The sequence below is a fragment of the Erpetoichthys calabaricus genome, chromosome 4 (genome assembly GCF_900747795.2).
Source record: "Erpetoichthys calabaricus chromosome 4, fErpCal1.3, whole genome shotgun sequence".
Taxonomy (NCBI): Eukaryota; Metazoa; Chordata; class Cladistia; order Polypteriformes; family Polypteridae; genus Erpetoichthys; species Erpetoichthys calabaricus.
The window spans coordinates 115,817,459-115,843,977 of record NC_041397.2 but is presented as its reverse complement, the minus strand read 5'-3'; the positions used below and the strand labels follow the sequence as shown (position 1 = coordinate 115,843,977).

The window sequence follows — 26,519 nt, the reverse complement described above, 5'->3', positions numbered from 1 at the left end:
GATTTTTCTCTGTGTCCAGATACAAAAGATGGTTGTGTTAGACTGATTTATGGTTCTAAATCATCCAGGATCAAGGGTCTGTGTATGTAGGAGTGTAGCCTTGCCTGCTGTATATTGAACTCATACTTTCTTATGTCTCATGTTACCAGGATAGGGCTCATCCCACTGAGACCACTAATTGGATTCAACAAATTTGCACAATAGATATGTCAAAAGTAACAATTCATTTCTGTTTTATTTGTTTTTGACTGTTTAACCTTTCTTGTAAGGAAGTAAGCATTTCATTGTAGTATCATAAACTGCTGAAAGAATGCTTCTCAAAGAGATTAGAACTTGGAGGGCTACAGGAAATTCAATTAGCAAATTGCATGCAATTCATACAATTGCTTTTCTCCTTAGAATGCACAGTGCAGGTTCCATTATTAACAGCAAACTATGGATAATAATCAGGCAAAAGTCAATAGAAGTACAATTAACAAGGACAAAATGGAGTAAGACTGGTTGCAATCTTAGACAAGCAGACCGTAACACCACTAAACAAGCCCTTACCTTGGACCCACAAGGGAAATGCAACAGAGGAAAATCAAAATATACTGGAAGATATGATAGAGAAAATGATGATGATGATGATGTTGATACATTTTATTTATGTAGCACCGTAGGTTAGGACTGACATGGAAAAGAGTGGTAGAGTGTTGTACTGTGTTAGCCATAGATTGATACAGGAGAAAGTAGGGTGAAATGACACCTTTTATTGGCTAACTAAATAGATTACAAATGCAAGCCTCGAAAGCTTGCATTTGTAATCTATTTAATTAGCCAATAAAAGGTGTCATTTCACCCTACTTTCTCCTGCATCAATCTATGGCTAACACAGTACAACACTCTACTGCTATGGATATACCAGACACCACAATGTACCGGATTCACATGGAAGGTTACACCTTGCCTGATGAAGAGGCCTTAGCTGCCTCGAAAGCTTGCATTTGTAATCAATTTATTTAGCCAATAAAAGGTGTCATTTCACCCTACTTTCTCCTGTATGGAAAAGAGTGGAGCAGAAGAACAAATTTAAAAAAAAGGAATTGCTTATTTGTTGTATTATATATCATCACATTCTGGGCTTTGCATTGAACACATTGTTTGTGATCTTACTGTTATTTGACCAAGTGACTTGAGGTTTTTATAACAGTTTTTTGTCCAAATAAATAAAATAAAGTAAAAAAGAAGTTGTCCAGCCAATCTGGCTATGCTCTGATAAACCTTGGTGTGTGTGATAGCTGCTTAAGAGAACTCCTGGAATAGGTGAGAAGTTGATCTCCTTCACATTACATCTTCATGTTTCCAACAGAATTAACAAGTAGCCACAGCTTGGCAAAGAGTGTTAGTGCCATACTCTCCACACGTTAATATTTTGCTATTTATATTTGTAATAAGCAGCTTTGCACCCACAATTTAATTTTTTTTAAAAAAAGCAGGCGTTAACGGCCATGAAAGAGCTGCCCCTCTGTACACTGTGTTGGTCAGCTGCAGTGAACTGAAAAGCAGCTCACTAGTAGAGGGTGATCCTGTGGTCACACTGCAGCAACTTTACTAGACTGGTGTGACCAGATAAATTAGTCCCAAGCTTTGTACTACAAGAGAAAAGCAACTCTGCATCAGATGGTACATTTGGCAAGCCTTCTGGTATCCTGTTGCCATCCTATTAATATTCCAAGTAAGGCATACAAGTCAAGCATCTTAATTACTGTTAATGAAAGTGTTGCCAATATGGAGGGTATGGAGACAACATGTTGTGTTGTTTTGTTGTAGATGTTTGTAAATGGCATTTGTTGGTATGGATTGTGGTATTTCTTTTTAGCTATGCTTATGGGCATCTAAATGATTGTAATAACTACTGTTGTTTTATCATTTGTTATTATTATATATTTATTTATTACAATTTCAATTTATTACCTATTATTTATTTACTAGTTGTGTCCACCCGTGCTGTAAAAAGCCCAGGATCCTAGAAACTATTGAAATCGTCAGAAAAAAAAATTGAAACGTAGAGATGTCAGGTAATTGAAAAGAACTACCCTGGGCGTCTCTCTCCTAGGTTTCATTTTGCCAACGTGCTCACCTCGCTTGTGTATTAGCTGCTTCTTCTTATTTCGGCTGCTCCCGTTAGGGGTTGCCACAGCGGATCATCTTCTTCCATATCTTTCTGTCCTCTGTATCTTGTTCTGTTACACCCATCACCTGCATGTCCACATCCATAAACCTTCTCTTAGGCCTTCCTCTTTTCCTCTTCCCTGGCAGCTCTATCCTTACCATCCTTCTCCCAATATACTCAGCATCTCTCTTCTGCACATGTCCAAGCCAACGTAATCCCACCTCTCTGACTTTGTCTCCCAACCGTCCAACCTGAACTGACCCTGTAATGTACTCATTTCTAATTCTACCCATCCTCATCACACCCAATGCAAATCTTAGCATCTTTAACTCTGCCACCTCCAGCTCTGTCTCCTGCTTTCTGGTCTGTGTCACCGTCTCCAACCCATATAACATAGCTGGTCTCACTACCGTCCTGTAGACCTTCCCTTTCACTCTTGCTGATATCTGTCTGTCACAAATTACTCCTGACACTCTTCTCCACCCACTCCACCCTGCCTGCACTCTCTTTTTCACCTCTCTTCCACAATCCCCATTACTCTGTACTGTTGATCCCAAGTACAGTGGAACCTCGGTTCACGACCATATTTCATTCCAAAACTCTGGTCGTAAACCGATTTGGTTGTGAACCGAAGCAATTTCTCCCATAGGATTGTATGTAAATACAATTAATCCGTTCCAGACCGTACGAACTGTATGTAAATATATTTTTTTTCATTTTTAAGCACAAATATAGTTAATTATACCATAGAATGCACAGCATAATAGTAAACTAAATGTAAAAACATTGAATAACTCTGAGAAAACCTTGAACAACAGAGAAAACTAACTGCAATAGTTCACGCTATAGTGCTAGGAACCGCTCGCTAAAAACACTTTTTTTTAATGAGTTTTAAGCACAGGGGAAAAATTGAACATTTGAAAAATCCGTAATTTAATAAACCACCAAGAAAAGTAACATTGCAACAATGCAGGCTACGAACCGATCACTGTAAATAGAACTGAAAACAAAAACAAGCCTTCTCTACCTTATGCGTCCCTCCCTCCCTCTCTCGCTCGCTCGCTCTGTCTCTCTCTCTCTCTTTTGCGAGCCTGGAGCGCCTGTGTGTGTGCGTCTGTCTCTCTCTGGCGCTGCCTGTATGTGTGCGCGGCTCTATCTCTCTCGCTGCCTGTGTGTGTGTGCGCGGCTCTCTCACGCGCTGCCTGTGTGTGTGTGCGGCTCTCTCTCGCGCTGTCTGTGTGTGTGCTGCCTGTGTGTGTGTCTCGCACTCCCGCTCTCAGCTCTTGCTCGCTGCACAGGAAATGCAACGGGAGAGACTGAACATGTACAAAACCGAAAGGGAACCTGGCTTGTTCGTATACCGAGTGTGTGGTCGTGAACCGAGGCAAAAGTTTGGCAAACTTTTTGGTCGTAAACCGATTTGTACGTGTACCGAGACGTTCGTGAACCAAGGTTCCACTGTATTTAAACTCATCCACCTTTGCCAACTCTACTCCTTGCATCCTAACCATTCCACTGACCTCCCTCTCATTTACACACATGTATTCTGTCTTGTTCATACTCCTCAACCTGCTCCCTACTATCGCTACAGATCACAATGTCATCAGCAAACATCATAGTCCACAGGGACTCCTGTCTAATCTTGTCTGCCAACCTGTCCATCACCATTGCAAATAAGAAAGGGCTCAGAGCCGATCCCTGATGTAATCTCACCTCCACCTTGAATGCATCTGTCACTTCTACCGCAGACCTCACCACTATCACACTTCCCTCGTACAAATCCTGTACAACTCTTACATTCGTTTCTGCCACTCCCGACTTCCTGATACAATACTATAGCTCCTCTCGAGGCACCCTGTCATATGCTTTCTCCAGGTCCACAAAGACGCAATACAACTCCTGCTCACTTTCTCTATACGTCTCCATCAACACTCTCAGAGCAAACATCACATCTGTGGTGCTCTTTCTTGACATGAAACCATACTACTGCTCACTAATCATCACCTCACTTCTTAACCTAGCTTCCACTACTCTTTCCCATAACTTCATGCTGTGGCTCATCAATTTTATCCCCCTGTAGTTATTACAGTTCTGCACATCCCCCTTATTCTTAAATATAACGGCACCAGTACACTTCTTCTCCACTCCTCAGGCATCCTCCCACTTTCCAAGATTCCATTAAACTATCTGGTTAAAAACTCCACTGCCATCTCCGTTGCATTTCCTGATTCACTATCTCCACATCATCCAACCTCTTCATTCATCAGCCTGTCAAAGTACTCTTTCCATCTGCTCAACACATTCTCCTCGCTTGTGAGTATGTTTCTGTCTTTATTCTTTATTACCCTAACCTGCTGCACATCTTTTCCAGCTTGGTCTCTCTGTCTAGCCAATCCGTACAGGTCCTTTTCTCCCTCCCTTAGTGTCCAACCTCTCATACAACTTATCATACGCCTTTTCTTTAGCCTTCGCCACCTCTCTCTTCACCTTGCACTTTATCACCTTGTACTTCTTCTTTGCCATCCTCTTCCTTTGTATACTCTCCTGTACTTCCCCATTCCATCACCAGGTTTCCTTTTCCTCCTTCCTCTGTCCAGATGTCACGCCAAGCACCCTTCTTGCTGTCACCCTTACTACATCTGCTGTAGTTTCCCATCTGTCTGGTAACTCTTCACTACCACCCAGTGCCTGTCTCACCTTCTCCCTAAACTCAACCTTGCAGTCTTCCTTTTTCAACTTCCACCATTTGATCCTTGGCTCTGCCCTCACTCTCTTCCTCTTCTTGATCTCCAACTTTATCCTACAGTCCACCATCCTATGCTGCTTAACTATACTTTTCCCTGCCACCACTTTTCAGTCTTCAATCTCCTTCAGATTGACTCTTCTGCCTAGGATGTAATCTACCTGTGTGCATCTTCCTCCACTCTTGTACATAACCCTATGTTCCTCCCTCTTCTTAAAATTTGTATTCACCACAGCCATGTCCATACTTTTGGCAAAATCCATTATCCTCTGACTTTCTTCATTCCTTTCCTTGACACCATACCTACCCATCACCTCTTCGTCTACTCTGTTCCGTTCACCAACATGTCCATTAAAATCTGCTTCAATCACCACTTTCTGTTTCTTGGGTATGCTGTTCATCACTTCATCCAACTCACTCCAAAAATCTTCTTTCTCATCCATTGCACACCCAACTTGTGGGGCATATGCACTAACAACATTCATCATCACACCTCCAATTTCCAGCTTCATAATCATTACTCTGTCTGACACTCTTTTCACCTCCAAAACACTCTTGACATACTGTTCCTTCAGAATAACTCCTATCCCATTTCTCCTCCTATCCACACCATGATAGAATAATTTGAATTCACCTCCGATCCACCTGGCCTTACTCCCCTTCCATTTAACCTCTTGCACGTACAATATATCAACCTTCCTTCTCTCCATCATATCGGCTAATTCTCTCCTCTTACCAATCATACTGCCAACATTCAAAGTTCCTATCCTCAGTTCCAATCTCTTTACATTCCTCCTCTCCTCCTGCCTCCGGACACGTCTCCCCCCCTTATTCTCCTTCTTCTTCTTCGGCCAACAGTAGCCCAATTTCCACCAGCACCCTGTTGACTAACAGTACTGATGGCGGTCGTTGTTAACCCGGGGCTCGACCGATCCGGTATGGAAATTTGTATTATTGTCAGCATATTGATTTGGCAAAATTTTACACCGGATGCCCTTCCTGACGTAACCCTCCCCATTTATCCGTGTTTGGGACTGGCACAAAGAAACACACTGGTTTGTGCATCCCCTGTGGCTGGTTTGCCTCACTTTTGTATTAGTGGCGGGTGGAAAAGTAAAAGGGATACCGTTTTTTTGATGCTTGCGTAAGAGTTTCTCTCTTTTCTAGAGCGATTTTACTTTGGCAACCGAGTCGCTTTTTTTTTTTATGACTTTTCAACTTGGGGCCACAAGGCGGGCTCTCTGAGCTTCATGCTGTAGTAGCATCGCACTTCCGGGCTGGACAGACAGACAACATGCATAGACGTTTAGTTTTTTGTTTCCTCGGAGGTGGAGCCCTTACCCCGACTCCACCTCTTACTTCCGGGCCAGACACACCCACTTCTACGCGTAGACGTTTAATATATAAGATTGTATAGTACGGTTATAGTATAGTATATTTATGTACCTATTATTTATTTATAGCATAGTACCGTTCTATACTTGTCTTGCACTTGCTTATCTTGGTAAGTATGAAGGACTTTGGATCCATAATGTGTGACTATATAAAATATGCAGTATTTGGATAGATCTGTGGATGTGTGCTAAGTTACTCTGCATCTCTACAATGGTCAGATATGAACAAGTGGTCCTTGCAATTACCCCGTGCCCTGGCCTTATACAGCAATGGTGCCAGAACATGCTGAGAAGTCCTGTAACTATAAAACTGAGTTAAACAGGTTCAAAAATTGATGCTTAATGTGGAATTAATGCATGTGAAGAACTGTATAAATGGTGTATTCTTCTTTAAGATGTTTGTAACTTCCTACACAGTGCATGGTTTAATACTTTGACAACTCATTGTTTATCTCTGCCTCAAATTCCTTTTACTGCTGTGCCTCCAAGATAAGATAATAGAGCTGTAAATTGATATTTTTTGTTATTTACTCACCACATGTATTACAGAAATAATTATTTTCCATCCATCCACTCATTCATATTTTTCCAGTACAACTGTAGAAGGTTGGACCAATGCTGAATTAGACTCCAGTAAACCACAGAGCACACTACCAAGGACTGTTGAGTTGACATTCATTCATTTTCCCAACCCACACAGTTTTCAAAGTAGCATCCCAGTGGGGACAGGATTTTTGATTGACTTAAATGCATTATAAGCACTGTGCAAATTGTACACACGAAGTAACCGAATAAGTCCAGTGCCAATTAATAATAATAATAATAATAATACATTTTATTTATATAGCGCCTTTCCCATGCTCAAGGCACTTAGATGACCAACTTTAATGCATTCCAAGTCATCTTTGCTTCCAATAAAATTGCTTAACATCTGAGATGTTAGCAGGTTTTCTTACATCAAGTAAGAGGCATGCATTTAGATAAGCTGCATCCAAGAAAGTAAGAAAGCAGTATTAATGAGAAGAGGCCTGCAGTAGCTTTGATGTTTTTCATGGGATGCTCATAATGCAACACTAGTTAAGGCAACACTCTGCTGACTGGATTGTCAGGAAGCATCTCAAAATGAAGTGTAAGCTTTAAAGTGCCTGAGGAGTGCTGCTTTCTTTATCACGTGGGGCTACCGCTGTCGGAGGATTTCTGTTATCCATTGCTTTGAGTCATTTTTTGAGAGGACCGAGTCAACATCATCTCATTTCCTTTGAGGTCCTTAGTGCCAGCAGGCAAATTCACTCACTCACATCCAATTGCTTACCACTTACACATCCCAGCTTCATTGTGTAAATAAGAAATGCTGCCTACCCATGTTAAGCAAATATCCAAAATCAATACCAAGTTTAGTGCAGTAAAAGATAAGGTTTACAACAAGAGCCTAATAATATTGATTTGGGGAGCAAAACAGCTGGCCTCGGCCTCAATCCTAGTTGAAGCTTTACAACCACTGTGTTTTAATTACTTCAAAATCAAGGAAACACGTATGAAAAACATTTTGTGGGAAGTACACACAGCATAAATGTGCAGGAGCAGAATCACACAGACTGGGTTCAGTGGCTTTAACCTCTTTTGTGACTTGGCTTTTCACCTATGGCCTTAGAGCCATTTGCAATACTCGGTGTTCACTTCAAAAAGTGAAATTCCACATGGAGACCAAACTTGGTGAGTGTAACCTGTTAGGCCAGGCTGATTCACAAAAAATGCTGTGTTGTCTGACGATCTCCATGGAACTTAGGCTTGTCTGGGATGAGTTGGGTCATCCAGAGCCTGTAATGAAGGCTCAGCGGAGGTGAAGGGACAGGCCGCTTTTGGATCGTTTTTATCTTGGTGATAATATTTGACACCTTCGTGCTATTTTTGTAAGGTATTGAACTTATTTCCTTTTTCAAATCATTGTTTCTTTTTTGATAGAAAAGTTTGATTGACTTTGCAACATAATGACTGAAGCGATCTCTGGCTACTGATAAAAATTTGTGCACAGATTATCAAACCCACTTAATCCAAATGGGAATCGAAAAGGTGGAAGCCAATCCCGACAGCTTTAGGAACAAATCAAGACCCCTAATGCATTGTAGGGGGCCACTCTTGCACACTCATGTTCAATGTAGAGGCATCATTCAACCTAACACACACATTTGTGTGAAGATAGTCCAGGAACCTACAAGTAAACCCACACGGACATGGGGATAATGTGCAAACTCCATATAAACAGCAACCAGTTAGGGACTGAAACCCAGGACTCTGGATCTGTCAGGCAGTGGCGCTAATCACTGGGCCACTCCACAGTCCTACTGATAAACCATGTATATTGCTGTTCAAATTTCATTATTTGAATTCATGTTTGAGAGTTTTGCAATGGCAGATTCCTTAAGATGTTATTCTAGCTCATGAAGTTTGATCCTTTGCAATGCTTATGAATACTTCATAGAGATCAGAAAACGTATATGATTTAAATATGATTTTAATTTCCAAAACACATATCATTATAAGATCTACTGCAAAGAAGATATATTAAAATAGTCTACATTAATTAAAAATTGAAAAAGCCGGGCTGGTGTTACAATTTGGGTAATTTCTCAAAAGAACTGTGAAAGAGACTTAAATGTTCTGGTTCCATTTTTGCCCTTTTGGTATTCTTTTTGAGAAGCCCATAACTTGCTTAGTGCAGTTACATTTGATCTGCTTGAAATCTCATAGGGTGGCAAGATGGCTCAGTGGTTGGTATTGCAGCCTCTCAGCCGCAGGCTTCTCTCTGTCTGTGGGAGGTTTGCGCATTCTTTCTGTGTTTGCATGAGTTACACTCCAAGTCATCCATCTTAGTGTAACTACACAGCATAATCGGCAGTGTTAAAAGAGCTTTTATAATATTAAAGTAAGCCTTAAAATGGTGTACAGTATATAGAAAGAGTGCTTCCATATATGAATTTTAGGTGTTAATTTAACACTGCCAGTTTTTCTGTGTGGTACCTCTAAAACAGCTCCGTTATGAATTTCTGCCACTCTGAGTGAGGATGTGTCCTGCCATCCTGTCCAAGTTGGGCGCCATGCTGTGGACTATTTCTGGTCCAGGCTTGATTTTTGCCTTTTGTACAATCACTTCAGAATAGAAGGTCCTAGATGCGACCCTCTGCAAAAACACCCTCTTTTGCAAAAGATTAGGTTCAGTATAAAAGAGACTGTAAGGTACATAGGGATATTGTTCATTAATAACTTGGTCTATTAAATATATTTAGAAAAAAATGAAGATGTATGCATTTATTCATGTTTTGAACCTGCCTGCTTCTGTTAAGCTAGACATGGGTACTTGAAGTGGCTTGATTGGACCATAGCACAGATGCCATCCCATTCTCTTTGAATAGCCTACTGACAAAATGAGAGGGAGGGAGTAAGCTGCTACATGTTATAGAAAGTAGACAAAGTAGATTTCTAAATACACTGTACATTCAAAAACCAGATGGTGTGATGGCCAGGGTCAGCTACACCCACCTTGAACTGTGAACCGTCGCTAGTCATTGACAAAAGATGAGCCTGGCAAATGAGGACACAACAGTCAGCAAGCAGTAAGTACAAGTGCTTTGTGTATTTATTAAAACCAACAAGGTGCAAAATAGTGCAGTACTTCTTCTTGATAAATAAATAATCCATAAAATATACAATAAATAATCCTTAAAACAGGGTTAAAACTCCAGGCAGGTCCTCTCTTAAAACCCTTTGCCCCAAATCATCACATCAAAACTATAACTCCTCTAGTTATCCTGTAAGGGCCTTGCAGCATGAAGAGAGGCCCGCCAACAGATGCAGTCAACCATCAAAATCCATCTTTACACTGGGGACCCTGTAAGCCCTGCTCCTATTCCTGCCGTCATTCTCCTCCATCTGCAGAAGTCTACTCTAAGTACATCCAACCCTCTTCAGCCCTGCCCAGCGCTGGCCACACGTTACGCTCGCTGGCGCTCACTCCCGACCACCTGCCTCCACTTCCAACAGCACGGGCTCTCCCAATCCTGCCTCTCTCTCTCTCTCTTTTCCCTTAACCTCCATTTTTTTCCTTCTTTTTTCTTTCTTTCTCTTTTTTCCATTTCCTGCCCAAGCTCCCATTTAAGCACTGTTCGAGTGCAGGTGTTGCAGTCATGAAACCTGGAGCACTAACAAGAAAATTGACTGAACTGTGCATATCTGAATGTGGATACGCAGCCAGTCAACTCCCCCATTAAACCCCGGGCATGTTTTCATATACACCCGCACCCACATGGAGCCCCACACTGTCTATATATATTTATTTAAAAATGCACAATGCCACACGTCTCTCTCAAGACAGACGGATCAACTTTTATTGTAGTCAGACAAGAATTGGAAGGCATCATAAACAAAAATTTAACAAGAACAAAAAACATTTACACTAAGAGTCATGGAAAACTGAGTTAGTCCAAGAAAATCAGAACCTAAAGCATTAAACCAACACTTGCTAATAGTTTAAATCCGTAATCTTGGACACAGGAGTGAGGTGATGCATTTGTCATTAACATAATATGTTATTTCAAATTTATTTTGGAAGAAGTACATTTTTTCTTTATTAACGTAAGACCTTCCATTTGGGTCATATTTCTTCAAGGAAACTCTGAGTTTAGTTGCATCCTTTATTTAAGGCATTTGGGTTATTGTTTAGATTTTTTATTTTGTTTGCCATTTTGGGAGTGGTTGCCATGTAGTTGTCAAGGACATGCCAAGCCCAGAGTTTTGCAACTTTCTGTGTCATTAACTTGACATTATGAAAAGGTACTGGACCAGCAATTCGGTGTCCAACTTTTTTATGACTTTCTAAAACACTTTTTCCTGCATTATTTCATGTTTCATTTTAATTTTGACCCCAGTTATGTTTTCAGGTCTTCCTCTTGTCTAACCCTTGGTCTTGTCATATGGTACTATTGTTCTCTCGGTTTTGAACTTCACTTTCATTTGGACTTTTCTTCCTGGTCCTTCCTAACATCTGCCAGTTGTCAACAGGCAATCAAACAGAGCCAAATTTTTTAGCACAGCTTTCATGTAGTGCCTCCTGGGAGATAATTTCTAACAACTGTGATGGGTGTCCTAGCAATGCTTAACTAAATGCTAAAAGTCAAAAATGTCATTGTGATGCACCTAAAATAAAACGACAAAAAAAATATATATCTTCCCTAAACAAAAATGTTAAATAAAAACACATGAAAATGAAACTTGTAATTTTGACTTTTTAAATTGTAAAGTACCGCAAGCAAAAAAAAATGCACCTAAGGCAAGGGAAAATTACTAACCCGAACACAGGGGTTTTCCGCTTCATAACAGTACCAGGACAAGAGCTTATACCGCTAACATCACGAAGCAAGTTTGGACATGGCTGCAGTGTACTGAAAGCACAAGTATACAGAGTGGGCTAATTTAGAGCTAGGATGTTGGAGGAAATGGGAAACCCCATGTCGTAATATGGAGAATGTGCAAAGTCCACACAGACTATGAGGAGACAAGGATATGATCATACTCCCAGAGCTTTGAGGCAGTAGTGCTAACCACAGTGCCCCCCAGTTATAATTCTCCATGCAGTTGTATTCTGAACATACTTTCAGAGTCCCAGTCAATCCCTTAAGTAAAGTGGCAAACAGCAGGGACCATGATTGTGTTTAATAAAGTAGAACAGACCATAATCTGTTCAAATATCATCTTGCGTCAGCGTCTTGAAGAAAAGAAAGAATAGTTGTAAAGTGACAAACATAGAGTACACTAGAATTCCCCTCTCTTGTTGTGTCATGTATTCTTCAGTTCCCATACTCACTCATACTGGTCAGATGGAAAACTTGCCACCAGAAGTAGGTGTGAATCAGAAAACTGCTGCTTGTAACGCATGCCGAAAATTATGTATACCAACCAAAATTAACTTCATGTATAGCTTCATGACAAAGCTTTCAAGTAAACAATTCACCTCATGGTATAAAAGCTAAGGAGAGGGTTTGACTGGAGTGCATGTCGGCAAGTATGACCTTAGTGAGTGACCTCACTCCAGCTTTTTGTAACCACTTCCTTGTAGCAAAGTTTAATATCTCAGTAAGGTTTTAATGGGGGGTGACTGGGCCTCATCCCCATTGACTTGTAAGTAAAGACAACTGGAACATCTGTAGATCTTTCTGGATAACATATTAACTGTTGTTGTTCCTGCCTTCCTGCATTCAGGGTTCAACTATGCTTGTCACCAAAAGCGATTAAAAAAACGTTTGTTTTCAAACTTGCAAGTACATGTCTTCCAAACCGCTGAAAGGCTTTCCTCCTCTATCAGGCTTCCTGTAATATCCCTGTTGTATAAGAATTCCTGTTTTATGAATGGTTTTGACTAAGCAGAGGTTTTCTTGGTCCCTGTTGCCTTATTTGTACTCGATCATTAAAACAGGCACAGCAGGTGAAGGTCAGCGTTTTCACTTTTCTGTCTTTATGCAAAGGCAGTATGTGGGGGTGGGAGGGGTGCCAAGACAAGATGAAACAAAGGGAAATTTAGTCTGATATGAGAGGAAGGGAAAAAATAGCTAGAATGACAGGTTCTCTGCTTGTTCAGCTCTTTATCTGGTGGTTCAAGTGCAAGTCGTGCAAGAGGTTTGCATTTATCTTTACGCTCCAACGACTTTAATTTGTCTCAGATTAGGACCGAATTTTCAGAGCACCAGGTTAATCCTCCCTGCCTTCACGGCCGGCTGAGCAAACAGACCCATATCTGGCAGGGCTGAGTGTAAAGAAGAAGAAAAAAAAATGTAATTCCAAAGATTAATGTTGTCTTTCCTGTTTGCTTTGAACTTGACCCCCATGTCTGCCGCTTTTCTTGTTTACAGCTTCTGTCCAGGGTCCCTGGGAGCGGGCAATCTCACCAAACAAAGTACCCTACTACATCAAGTGAGTATCCTGTGATTATTAAAAATAAAAAAAGAATTGTGTGTGAAGGTAGCGAGCTCGTTTTGGTTAATCGTTACCTTGCTCAGGAAATTGCTGTTCAGACAGCTGAAGCTGAAATGACAAGTTTTATGACAAGTGTGGCCGATTAACCGTTTGTGTGTGCGCAGTGTTTCTCTATGGTGTGACGCTTACAGTACTAAGTGTGTCAGATCTGCATGGAAGTTCCGAATGACTTTTGAAATCTGCATTGCTGCAGTGTGTTTGCCTTGCTGAATAACAAAGAATACTGAAGAAATGTTGTGGCATTGCTGTGGTGCATTAATGGGTATAAAAGAAAATGAGAGCAGGCCGGACATAGTTCTGCATATAAACTGACTGGTCAAAGAGGCAAGCTTCACTTTCAGAAGATTGTGTTTTCCCACGAGCATGTAGCAATGTTGAGACCATTTTGTTTCTTTTGCATGTGAGCGTGCGAGTAAGGATTAGAAGAAAATGCCAGGAACTAACATAACAAGCACTCACGATATGCATAGGTATAAAGCACAGTAAATAACCTTGTATGAAGAGAATGTAAAGACACTTTCATTATTCCTTCTCCTGCAATAAGGCCGAGGCCAAAAAGACACTTTGTAGAGTTCGTTTCCTAAGCCATTTATCCATCCAAGAGTTGATCCATTATTGAACCTTCATAGCCCAGTTCAGCGTCACAAGGGAAGGAGTGAGACAGAGCCTTTCGCTGCAGCATCTGGTTCAAGGCAGGAACAAACCAGGAAGGGGTGCCAGAATAATGGCTTTACTGTGTTATACAAAATCTATAGAACAAAAGAAAAACACACGGTTTTTCGAAGGATAATTGTAGTCTATGCATCCAGAGACAAAGAAGAGATATTATGGAAATGTTATGAAAAGTTCAATTGAATATACTAAAGTTATATCATTTGTTATTTTAAAATAATTTCTTCTTTGTGGACAGAATGGTAGTGTTACAATCTACACATTGAACAAGTTTTTAAAATACGATGTCGTAAATAGAATTTTAAACATACAGAAAACAACATTCACAATATTATGATTGCCGTAGAGACCTTAGAGAAAAGCCAAGCAAAATGACACCTTTTATTGGCTAACTAGAAAGATTACAATATGCAAGCTTTCGAGGCAACTCAGGCCCCTTCTTCAGGCAAGATGTAATCATGATGTAATCATTACATCGTGCCTGAAGAAGGGGCCTGAGTTGCCTCGAAAGCTTGCATATTGTAATCTTTCTAGTTAGCCAATAAAAGGTGTCATTTTGCTTGGCTTTTCTCTACATTCATAATGGCTAACACGGTACAACACCCTAGTACGTAGAGACCTTGAAAATTTCTGCTCCATGTTATTTTGGAGGTAGAGGAGTTTGGGTGCCCTCTCTGATCGCAGCCATGTTGCATCCCGGGCTCAATGGCTATTCTGTCATCTGAAATGGACATTAAGAAATGTGTACTTTTTCACACCGGAACGCTGAATGTATCAAGTTTTTCACTGACAGACCTATATATCATTTATGTAATTTATAGAAAGAACCCCTCCCAGTCACACTCACCCTGTTGCAGTTACATTTTTTGGTTTGGACAAATATTTCTAGGGCAGATTTTTATGATATATTGCATGTTGGCAATTTGTTGAAATCCATGATACTTTAAAAATGTTGACATTGAACTAGAAATGCAAGTTTTTCTATGTGTGCCAATACAATTTAATAAAATTACAAAATAATGCTTGGAAAGATACCTTTATTTGTCCTTGTGCTTACAGTGTATTTTATTTATTTTTTTAGGGGATTAGTCTTCAGTTAAAATGCAAATCCCATTTTTGCCAGGGAGCATTTGTGTCACAAAGTGGTGAAATGGATCATAATGAACACACTGCAGTAATTTATTTTTATAATGATAATTATGCCCATTTTATCATTAACATGTATAGGCTGTATGAAAATGAGTGCTGTGTAGTTCGCACTACAGGGCTAAATGTCAGTGGTGTGGGAAATGTTTTTATGACTAATATCACCCCCAGATATATTTTCTATGCATGATATTCCAGACTTTGTGAACAAAGCACACTTCTATTTTGCATTTTGGTAAGAAAGGAAAAAGATAAGAAACTGTGGCCAGGTAGTGTTTTGGTGTACAGGCACTGAATGCTAAATACAATACAAATTATCTATCTATCTATCTATCTATCTATCTATCTATCTATCTATCTATCTATCTATCTATCTATCTATCTATCTATCTATCTATCTATCTATCTATCTATCTATCTATCTATCTATCTATCTGATCTACTTCTCTTGTAATTAGTTGACTTGAGAAGTCTCTCCAAAAAAAGAAGCACTGCAAAAAGACTTTAGATTCATGACCCTTTTCTTCCATCCTTTTTATATTTTTCTGGGAAATGTGACTGGAACCAACAGTCTGCTCTTTACCATTCCAGCCATTTTGGACAGGGTTCTCTCCTGGAGATTTCCCATAATCCATCTGTGGTGTTCCCGGTCTCCTGAGAAGAGGCCAGAGCAAGCTCTGAAACATAGAGATCTCCTTTCCCATTGCTTCCCCAGAAACACAGTGTTTGAATCTCACAAACAGTGGTTTGCTTTACAAGCAGTTCATTACCCATGATGCCAGAGGCTCATCCACCTACATATCTCAGAACTTACCCATTAACAGGGATGGCCTGATGGTACTGAAGGCACTGGAAAAATCAAAAAACAATTCTCACAGTGCTGCCATGATGTATAAGATTGCTGCTTTCATTAAGCAATTATCCAAACTTTAAGACTCACCACCCTGTCCAATCTGAGTATAATAAAACTATTGATTTCGCACATAACAAAATAAGCTTACAGGCCAGTATGTAAGGTTCCATCACATTTGTGAAAGAACCATGCCTTTTCCTGTGATGGTTTGAGAACATTCATTTAGTGTAAAGGTTGTACCATGTCTCATCACTGCTGAAATGTTGTGAGGGATCACCTTCATCTCAAGTCTTTCAAGACGGTAATACCTTTAGCCTTATATCAAGTGCAGTCATAATGGAGTTACCCTCATGCTTTGCACAAATCAGTTCTGAACTCAAGCATTTATTAAAGACTGTAAATGTCTGACACATTACTACTCTTTAACAAGCATGTGATGACTCACAATATCACATAAGAGTGATACTTTTGAATGTCCTACGTAGTTCCAGACCCAACTATGTAGATTCAAATCCACTTTACATTTATCCTTCTCTAGTGGTGGCATATTTTAACTTAAGACACTATCACTATTCAGATTGGTGTTTCCAAATTCTTCACTGCTATGTGTACTGTGAAGGAGTACCTATAGGTTAAGAGGCTACCAGGGACAAAGCTGGTTTTGGCACATTGTTGGAAAAAGACCAGCACAAGACCTTCAAGAAAGAAACAGAACCATCCTGGCACTATGAACGGCCCTGCACATGCCAGTATGAGAATACATGGAATGATAGGTGGTGGAAAACCCTACGTGAGCGCTGAATGCCCAAGTAGGATAATAGGCAGAGGCTCCAGTGAATGTGAGAGAATTGTGGTCCTGTGTAGAAACAGGTAATCATCCCCTATTTAAAGCAGGTAACCCAACAGGTGTCAGAAATGTGTGTCACTCTCCTTAAAATGACTGAAAAGCTACAAATTATTGGCAGAAGGTTAGAAATACACCTGGCTATATAACAGTTCCATTACACAGTCAAGAGACAAGAATAATTGAACTGGTTACTCTTTTAAAGTTGGGGACCCACACAACGTCATTTGTAAAAAAAAAATCCATACGATCAGGTGGCATCACACCTTCATGGACTAGAGGAATTTGGACCATGTTGCCTCTTTACTCAAGTAGAATTTTAGCTTTTTGATATACCTAACCCATTAAGCCAACTGAAGGCTCAAAAGCAGAGAGATACCAGGGGCCATTGATACTGTTGTGGTAGTGTATGGCTGCCTTTAACCCATCTTAGGGGTTTAAAAGGTGGCAGAGCCTAAGCTGGTAGGAGGGAGAGGCCTATGTCAAAGGAGATAAGAAGTTTTAAGGTGAGAATGGGATTGACTTTTTCACTTGGTAGGTGGTCAAGCCATACCACAAGAGGTATAGCTACTTGACACCTGTATAGGAAAGAACACAGAGGCCATAGGACAGGGGTTACCAACTCTGGTCCTGGAGGGCCGCAGTGGCTGCAAGTTTTCATTCTAACCCTAATCTTAATTAGTGACCTGTTTTTGTTGCTAATTAATTTCTTTTGAATTAATTTTAATGGATTTACTCCTGAAGATTCAGACTCCATAATTGTTTCTTTTTCCTTAAATAACTGCCAAAAAATAATGAGATACCAAATGAGCCAAAACATGACCAGCAAAATGTGTCCATTATACAATATCTGAAAATAAAGAAAGAAGAAGGTCTGAGGAATGTTGATCTGCTCAGGTCTACAAAACATTTAATCAGTGCACTTAGAAAAGAGAAAATCGACAGTTTTGTATTCTGTTGCACAATGAGAGCAGCAACAAGCCATGGAATTAAAGAACGGGTTTAATTAACAACAAGAATTGTTGCCTAATTAAGCAACTACAGTAATCCCTCCTCCATCGCGGGGGTTGCGTTCCAGAGCCACCCGCAAAATAAGAAAATCCGCGAAGTAGAAACCATATGTTTATATGGTTATTTTTATATTGTCATGCTTGGGTCACAGATTTGCGCAGAAACACAGGAGGTTGTAGAGAGACAGGAACGTTATTCAAACACTGCAAACAAACATTTGTCTCTTTTTCAAAAGTTTAAACTGTGCTTCATGACAAGACAGAGATGACAGTTCAGTCTCACAGTTAAAAGAATGCAAACATATCTTCCTCTTCAAAGGAGCAAACAAATCAATAGGGCTGTTTGCTTTTAAGTATGCGAAGCTGTTGAAGGCGGCAGCTCACACCCCCTCTGTCAGGAGCAGAGAGAGAGAGAGAGACAGATAAAAAAAATCAATACGTGCCCTTCGAGCTTTTAAGTATGCAAAGTACCGTGCAGCATGTCGCTTCACGAAGCACCTGCACAGAAGGTAGCCAACGTGAAGATAATCTTTCAGCATTTTTAGACGAGCGTCCGTATCGTCTAGGTGTGCGAACAGCCCCCCTGCTCACACCCCCTACATCAGGATCAGAGAAAGTCAGCGCAAGAGAGACAGAGAAAAGTAAGTTGGGTAGCTTCTCAGCCATCTGCCAATAGTGTCCCTTGTATGAAATCAACTGGGCAAACCAACTGAGGAAGCATGTACCAGAAATTAAAAGACCCATTGTCCACAGAAATCCGCGAACCAGCAAAAAATCAGCGATATATATTTAAATATGCTTACATATAAAATCCGCGATAGAGTGAAGCCACGAAAGGCGAAGCGCGATATAGCGAGGGATCACTGTAGTTGGAGTTTGATGCCCTGACTTAGTTGGTCTTCTGTTGGCTCACTCACTTTACATTTCATTTCTGTCTGGGTGCCATTTATGGGAAGAAATGAAGCAGTTCAGAGGAACAATGAAGAAATTCGGGGGAACAAATCCTAAAAAATGGTCAATTAAAATGAAAGGAAAATCAGTTAATTAGAAGCAAAAACTGGTCACCAATTAAGAAAAGGGTTAGAATGAAAACCTGCAGCCACTGCAGCCCTCCAGGACCGGAGTTGGAGACCACTGCCATAGGGCTTTTGTTCTTAGCTGATATCTTGAATTTATTTCTCCCTTGTATGGTTTATTTTTTGTTAATTGAATCATTTTTTTGTAAGAATTTAGTCTATATGGGTATTATTCCCAGCATGGAGCCTCATTACCAATGCGCACTGCAAACATTAATGCTGAGGTTTACGTTGATTACTTACTTACTCTTAGATGGGTAGCACCGCTAGTCACAGTATAAAATTATATTTATGTTTTTGTATGTTACCTTAAGCTATCTGACTATCATTGCACAACACTGATGGAAGGAAAAGTTCATAATCAGTAATCATAAGGCTAGTCTGAGTGTAGCCTGAATGTAATATTTCTCCTGTCTAACTTTTTTCTTTGCATACATCCAATATATCACCTCACAAGAAAAAGAAGACAATTCAGACAAAAATATTAATAACAAAACTGACTTTTCTGCTGATAAAATGTTTTCTCAAAAGTCTACTGAAACTGAGTGTTACAAGATTTAAATTACCTTGCTGTCAGCAGCTAAATAAACATGAAATATCTGACCGTATTCAATTCCTTTATTTACATGCGCAGTTCTTGCTAAGCATGTCGGCGGCTTGACAGTATGCACACAAGCATACAGAGGTGATGGATGTACCTATTTATTTTACGCTTGTTTATGTAAATAGGTTCACTGCGATTGGTGTGCAGGATCAAAAAAATGTTACAGCTTCACAGAAAATCTTGCCGCAGACATTTTTTTGTTTCTTCTTTTTTTCTTAACACAATCATTTACTTCAAAATAACTTTATTCTTGTGTAACAATCCAAAAAATCTTCTGGTAATATTCCATACAGTGCTTAAGTCAAAGCCTTTCTTGAAGTGTAAGAAGAGCTCTCAGACTCGTGAATTGCATAGAATATTTAAGATAACACACACCTTCGAATTTCTGGCTTGGCTTAAATTGCCAAAACTCTAGACTATTTATAATTTGTGTAATCATTTACAGGTTGTTTTTCACATACTATGAAAAACATACTGTGTATTGGTATGTTTGTGGATTGTGATGTTGTCATCTTTGTTTCCTAACAAAAGATAATTATGTCAGGATTATGGCATTACCTTTCTTTTTTGATGACTAATTTTATTCTTTTGTACTATGAATGCAAAACATTAAAAAAATGTTCACAGCCTACATTTTCAAATATGAATTGCTTTCTAATATTATCAAATAATAATCTAATTTCTGTTTTAGAATATAGAGACAGAAAGAAAAATCACTTGGGAACAGCCATTAGTAGCAAGCTGATTATGCTGTTCTGAGAGTGGAAACAGGACTGCAGAGTTTCACATTATAACTGCTACAGGATGTCCAACATCGATAACCTCAACTGTCTATCTGGCCTTTTCCAGGGCTCCTTCATGCACAAATTCACATGCAACTGGCCACTGTAGCCTATGAAGATGTGGAAGGGAACCAAAGTACCTGGAACAACCCTATGTGAACACAGGGACTATGTGCTAACACGCCTCGTACAGTCCCCAAAATCAAACCCATGCCGTTTTTATTTTATTTTATAATGATGGATAAAGCAACATCTCAGACGTACCCCTGGGAGAGTGGCAAGAGTTCCTGCCAGATCATGCTTATCGTCTAAGCACCAGCTAGTTAAAGTTTGAATTAGCGTAAGTAGCCCTGCTTTGGGGTGTTCATAAGAAATGTAACAATTTACTTCATAAAGTAGAACTACATAATAAACAAGAATAATTGTGTCAAATATTCAAAATATTAAAATGTGTGCTTTAATTTAAATGTATAAAGGCTAAATATTCTTAATTGCAAAAAATTTAAAATAACAACATATTCGTAATTCCTAACTTTGAAATGGTCTTAAACGATCCCCCTCTTTGAAATTTGTCATTTTCGCCCTCTGATAGAGGCTCATAGAGTGCTAGATCCCTAGTAAAGGATCAAAAATAACATCAGGTTTGTAAACAGTGACTTTGAAATCGTCTAAAACGAGACTCCACATGTCTATTTTTAAACTTTGCCTTTTCTAACTTTCTGGGAGTAGCTCTTAGAGGGCTACGACCAATGGTAAAGAATCAAATATCAAAAATATTATTATATTTGTGATCAGCAACCACAAAATAGCATACAAATACAGTGCACATGACAATTTTACCAGTCCCTAGTTTTCAATGTTTTGTGAAAAGAAGTAAATTTGAGCTCCTGGTGTCCTATTAGGGTATAAAATGCTGGGGTTGGTTGATGTGGCATGCACAACTTTGACTCCTTCTCATTCGTTTTTTTGTTCAAGACACCTGCTGAATTACAGTTTATCATAAGGGTGTAATTTCCTGCACAAAATATGGTTCCAAAAAGTCTAACAGTGAGGGGTTTTCAGGTAAAAGTGCCAAAAATATGGGGGAACCTCAAAAAACTTGACTTCTTGCATAACTAGACCTTAAGACATGTCAAACGGTATACCATATGTGGGAGTTTTCTCATACTGGTAAATCAGGTGGCACCAGTCATTAAAAACAAAAGATAACCTCAAGTGGTTTTAAAGCGTTCACCACATTTGAACACAATAAATAGTTTTCACAGGAAATTTTAGTTTGATGGAACTGCGTGGAGTTTGCATGTTCTCCCCGTGTCTGCATGGGTTTCCTCCGGGCACTCCGGTTTCCTCCCACAGTCCAAAGATATGCAGGTTAGGTGGATTGGCGATTCTAAATTGGCCCTAGTGTGTGTTTGTGTGTGTCCTGCGGTGGGTTGGCACCCTGCCCAGGACTGGTTCCTGCCTTGTGCCCTGTGTTGGCTGGGATTGGCTCCAGCAGACCCCCGTGACTCTGTAGTTAGGATTCAGCGGGTTGGAAAATGGATGGAACAAGAAAGTTGTGCTAATTGAGACACATGTTGTACTGATGGCCAAAATGAAGAAATGAAGCCTAACACTTCCATGTAACCAGCACTGGTAGAAGCAATTATTTAAAGTGTGTCACTTGGCAAATAATATACAGTATATGAAGAAAACACTGTAAAGCAGCTTCCTAGCTTAACATTTCAGGATTTCAGCACACTGTGAGTAAGATGTCATTAGTCTGTTGACAGCTTTTAGAAGTTTGTGGAAAGAGATGAGAAGAGCAGTTATAATGTGAAACTCTGCAGTCCTGTCTCCACTCTCAGAACAGCATAATCAGCTTGCTACTAATGGCTGTTCCCAAGTGATTTTTCTTTCTATCTCTATATTCCAAAACAGAAATTAGATTATTATTTGATAATATTAGAAAGCAATTCATATTTGAAAGTCCTTTTTGCATTAGCTGTTTTATTTTCATATTCCTTTTAGCAAACTGAAGCCTGGCCCTTCCTTGCTTTCAGTATAACAGCCTCACTTCTTATGAAGATGAATTTAAAAGTTAAAAATAGCTCAGTAGTGAGTCTGGTCATTAATCCTTTATTGTTCAACAGGCTTTATCTTTTCTTTCTAGTGCTTTGTACATAAATCAGAAGAAAGTGGTAATCTCTCAGGGCACCGGTCATTTGTTCAGAATGATCAATTCATCAGTCACATTTTCTGTCAATTTATCAGCAACTTGTTCAACTCAAAATCACTCCACTTGTTTATACTTTTTTTTTCTGATGTATCTCTGTGTCACTGCGCCTTATCTATTTGGAAATTAGCTGAAATTTTAAATTAAATGAAGGCACCACCTTCACTACAAGTAGCAATGCTGTTTATCTGTCATGTCAGGAAAATGTCCAGCCCGTGTATGTTTCTATAAAGTGGACATTCTTCTACTGGCTCTGTATTCTACTAAGAGCCTGCGAGCGCAAAACAGACATATTAATAAATTCTCATCCCAGTTCGCTGTTAAAGCTGTGGATGAAAAATGAAATTCCTGTGGTTATCAGATTATATCAACATACAGTATAATCCCCCCATAACACAGCACAAGGCTCAATGGCTTCTCTTTAGCATTAAGAATCTAGACATTTTACTGCAATCCTCCATCAATCCTGAAGTCTTTATCTATAGCTTTATACTGAGCATTAATGTCAAACATAACTAAAAAGTTAGCTTTGATTAGAGGTCCTGCAGTTTAGGAAAATTTGAATAATTAACATGTTATTTCAAATTTCGAGATTATAAAAAGACTATAAAATCTAAGAAAGAACTTGTTTAATTAGGCCTCCCTTCTGTACACTTTGTCAAATTCATGGTTGTGATAAGCAGAGCCATCCCAGTTAGAATAGGAACAGAATCTAATTTGGACCACTTAATCACAGGACACAATCACACATTTATTGACCCCCCCACCACCACCACCACATACTCACATAGGCCACTAATCACTGTACCACCCTGCTGCCCCAGGTTCTTTGGACATAGTTTGAAGGATTTCTGTGTCTAATAGTGAGAGAAATATTTTTCCACTGGTATTTAACATTACAAAACCAGAATCCTTAATTTGGATTTTGAAGTGTTACAGTGGGGAGGTGGTGAGTCACATATATTAAGGAATCTTGGATTAACTTCTGGCCCAGTCATTGCCAGTATGGGCTTTGCATGTTCTTCCCATGTGTGCAGAAGTTTTCGTCCCACATCACAAAAGTGTATGTTAGTCTAAAAGGTGACGCTAAATTGGTGCTACAGTCTTCAGGGGGTACACATGTTTACTACAGGGTTTAAACCTAAAACCTTAATTTGCAGTCAGCATTTGTTATGTAGTCATTTTTGTAATGCTGGCTTACAGGGTGAGAAAATTCAGGGTTAATGTCTCATCTCTCATCCTGTACTAATGATTAGTAATCTTGTTAATTGCACCCAACCCTTTGGACTTACAATAACTGAGGTTCAAAGACTGTCCAAATTTGTCTCTTTAGTATTTGCTAATCATCCTATCTCATTTTCATGGAATCAAACAGTATAAAAGGTGAATGATACTTAAAGAAAACTCACCCATGACAGAAATAGAAAGTGCAAATCAGGCATGGAGTTAAACACGGCTCCTGGACTATGAGACGGCAACACTCTCCCGATGTAGCTGACTTTGCATTGTTGTAATCAAAGAGGACAAAAACATTCCTATGTCTTGTTTAAAAGCAATTTTCCTGCTTTGTAAATTGCTAGAATGTCTGTCCCTTTCTAAACTGGAGGCAGCATGCAGATGGTGAAAGTGTTGATTGACACATAAATGCAGCAAAAGAGCATAAATGATTACATTTTTCATTTTGAAAAGTAAAGCATATATGAAATTAGATTTTCTGGCATATTTATTATCTCATTAATGTGGTTTAATCACACTGTGAAGTCCATTACATTGGCAAATGTATGTATTTTATCCCACATTGGTGCACAGTTACTATAGCACATAGACTCCAAATGCAGTCATATGCTGGAAACTTGCAAGGTTTTAACACTTTAATATAATACAACTCATGAATATGTCAAGAGAATTATTCACTAAAAAGTATGATGTTCTTACTGAAGATGGATGAATGGAAAATATAAGCTAAACAGTTGACAGCTATAATTTAAGTACTGTAATATTTCTTTATGATGCAATGTAATAACAGATCTCCTTAGACTTCAAGTGCTGGACTAGTTAATGTTTACAGTTTCTTGAAGAAATACTCTGTTAGGTCTTAACACTGCTTCAGTTATGTATCAGGCATGACTATTATCCATCCATCCATTATCCAACCCACTATATCCTAACTACAGGGTCATGGAGGTCTGCTGGAGCCAATTCCAGCCAAGGCAGGAAACAAACCCCGGGCAGGGCGCCAGCCCACCGCAGATGACTATTAAAGTTATGAATTATTTATAGCATATATATTGTTTAAAATTTAGATTGCTTTACATTAGCAAAGTTAGATCTTTTAATTCTGTATTTTTAACAAAGAATAGATCAGTTATTAAATATGTTCTCATTATGACACACAACTGGCACATGCGAATCCCACTGTCTTTTTTTTCCCTAGTTAAAATATACATATCTCACATTTCATTTCATTGGTAAAAAAGAATGCAGTAGATTTCCCAGATGAACAGGCAGGCAGTAGAGGGGGTCTAAAAGCAAGCATCAGTTCACAGCCCAACATAAAATGTGTAGTCTTCACAGTTTAAGTCAATTTCACATTAAATGGCGTCTAATTGTGGGATATGTCAGGTTTGCTGACCACAGTTTTTGATCTTGTTGCCGGACTATGTCAATTTAAATGACTGAAATTTGCTACCCATGTCACATTTACTGACCCCTCCAGCACACTCTTGCTCTCTTTTGCTTCTCACGGCCAACAGAGTGCTGCCTGACAGAGCTGAAGCTGTACAAAGGGTTAACAGGCACAACGAATTAAGCTGTAGTATTTGCCCTTTTTTTTTTTTTTGTCTTTTTTCCATTCTGTCATGGTATGTAATAAAATAGACTTAAAAGAGATGAGCTTCTCTTCTGTGAAGTCCAAAACACCTGCATTCCTCATTCTTCATCCTATGCATTGTACTCCTGGATAAGCATTCATTTGTTGTCAGCTCTCTTACACACAGAGCCCATCCCTGCGACTAAAGACAAAATCAAACCTGTTTGAGTTTTATAGACTAGTTGGAATGAGTTGCTGGACATGTCACAGTAGGTGACTGGCTTTATAGGAGCTTGTTGCTGACTGCCTCTGATTCACTAAAATTATGTAAATGAAGGCCAAGCCTAAAAAAAATCACAGGATAAGATGAGTAATGTGACATAACCATAAACAAGTTGTAGTCCTCGCAACTAAACTATTTGGAAGCTGTAGGTGTAGGTGATGTGCTTCTAATTTTAGCAGAATGTTAGATTTTTAGTTGAGTTGGTAGTTTTATTTTGAGAAAGACAGGTTGTTTAATTCTACATTGTTATCAACTCATTTTTGTCACAACATCTTTTTCGGTTTATTAGTTTAAAATAATATTCTTTAGCTGGAGGCATTGGTTCTAAAGAATGTCGCAGTTAGTCTCTCATTCCCCTTTTACAGTTTTGCAGTCTGAAATATACTCTAATGCATACGTTCTTAAGCAATGGATCATGACCCTAAATGGTGTCGCCTGAATTTGGGTTGCTCGGAGTTGTGATTCACCATACTCCTCAATGGGAAAGGATTGCATATGGTTTGCGGAGAGTCTTGGGATGGGTCGCTATGCTACAAATTCCAAGAGGGACAAATTAACCACACCCCACCTCCCCGGGATGATTCCTGGCAATGAATTTCCAAGGGGGACGGCGATGACGATCTGGGTCTCCAAGAAAGAAAAAGGCAAAATTGGGTCATGAGAAAAAAAAAATTATGAACCACTACACTACTCATGTGTAATTTATGTGTGGAAAAAAAAAAAAGAAAGATTAATATGTTTAGAGATTATGGACACAAGGGGGCACCCCAGAGCCCCAAACACCTTACACAACTCAGCCAAAAACAATTCAAGGTAGAATAAAATTATATTTATTCAACAAAATCACATTTACAGGTGTAAATCAGTCCAATACAGTATTAGCACACCAATATATATCTTCCACCTCCTT

The 26,519-nt window shown here is 39.3% G+C and overlaps 1 protein-coding gene across 16 annotated transcripts in view; it reads left to right on the top strand.

Moving 5' to 3' along the window:
• Positions 1–26,519, top strand: part of dmd (dystrophin) — a 2,688,357-nt gene that overhangs the window by 2,397,957 nt on the left and 263,881 nt on the right. For all 16 annotated transcript variants that reach the window (XM_051926236.1, XM_051926244.1, XM_051926242.1 and 13 more), the window contains one exon: positions 13,192–13,252. In XM_051926236.1, coding sequence (XP_051782196.1) covers positions 13,192–13,252 — 61 coding nt within the window. The remainder of the gene's footprint in view (positions 1–13,191; positions 13,253–26,519) is intronic.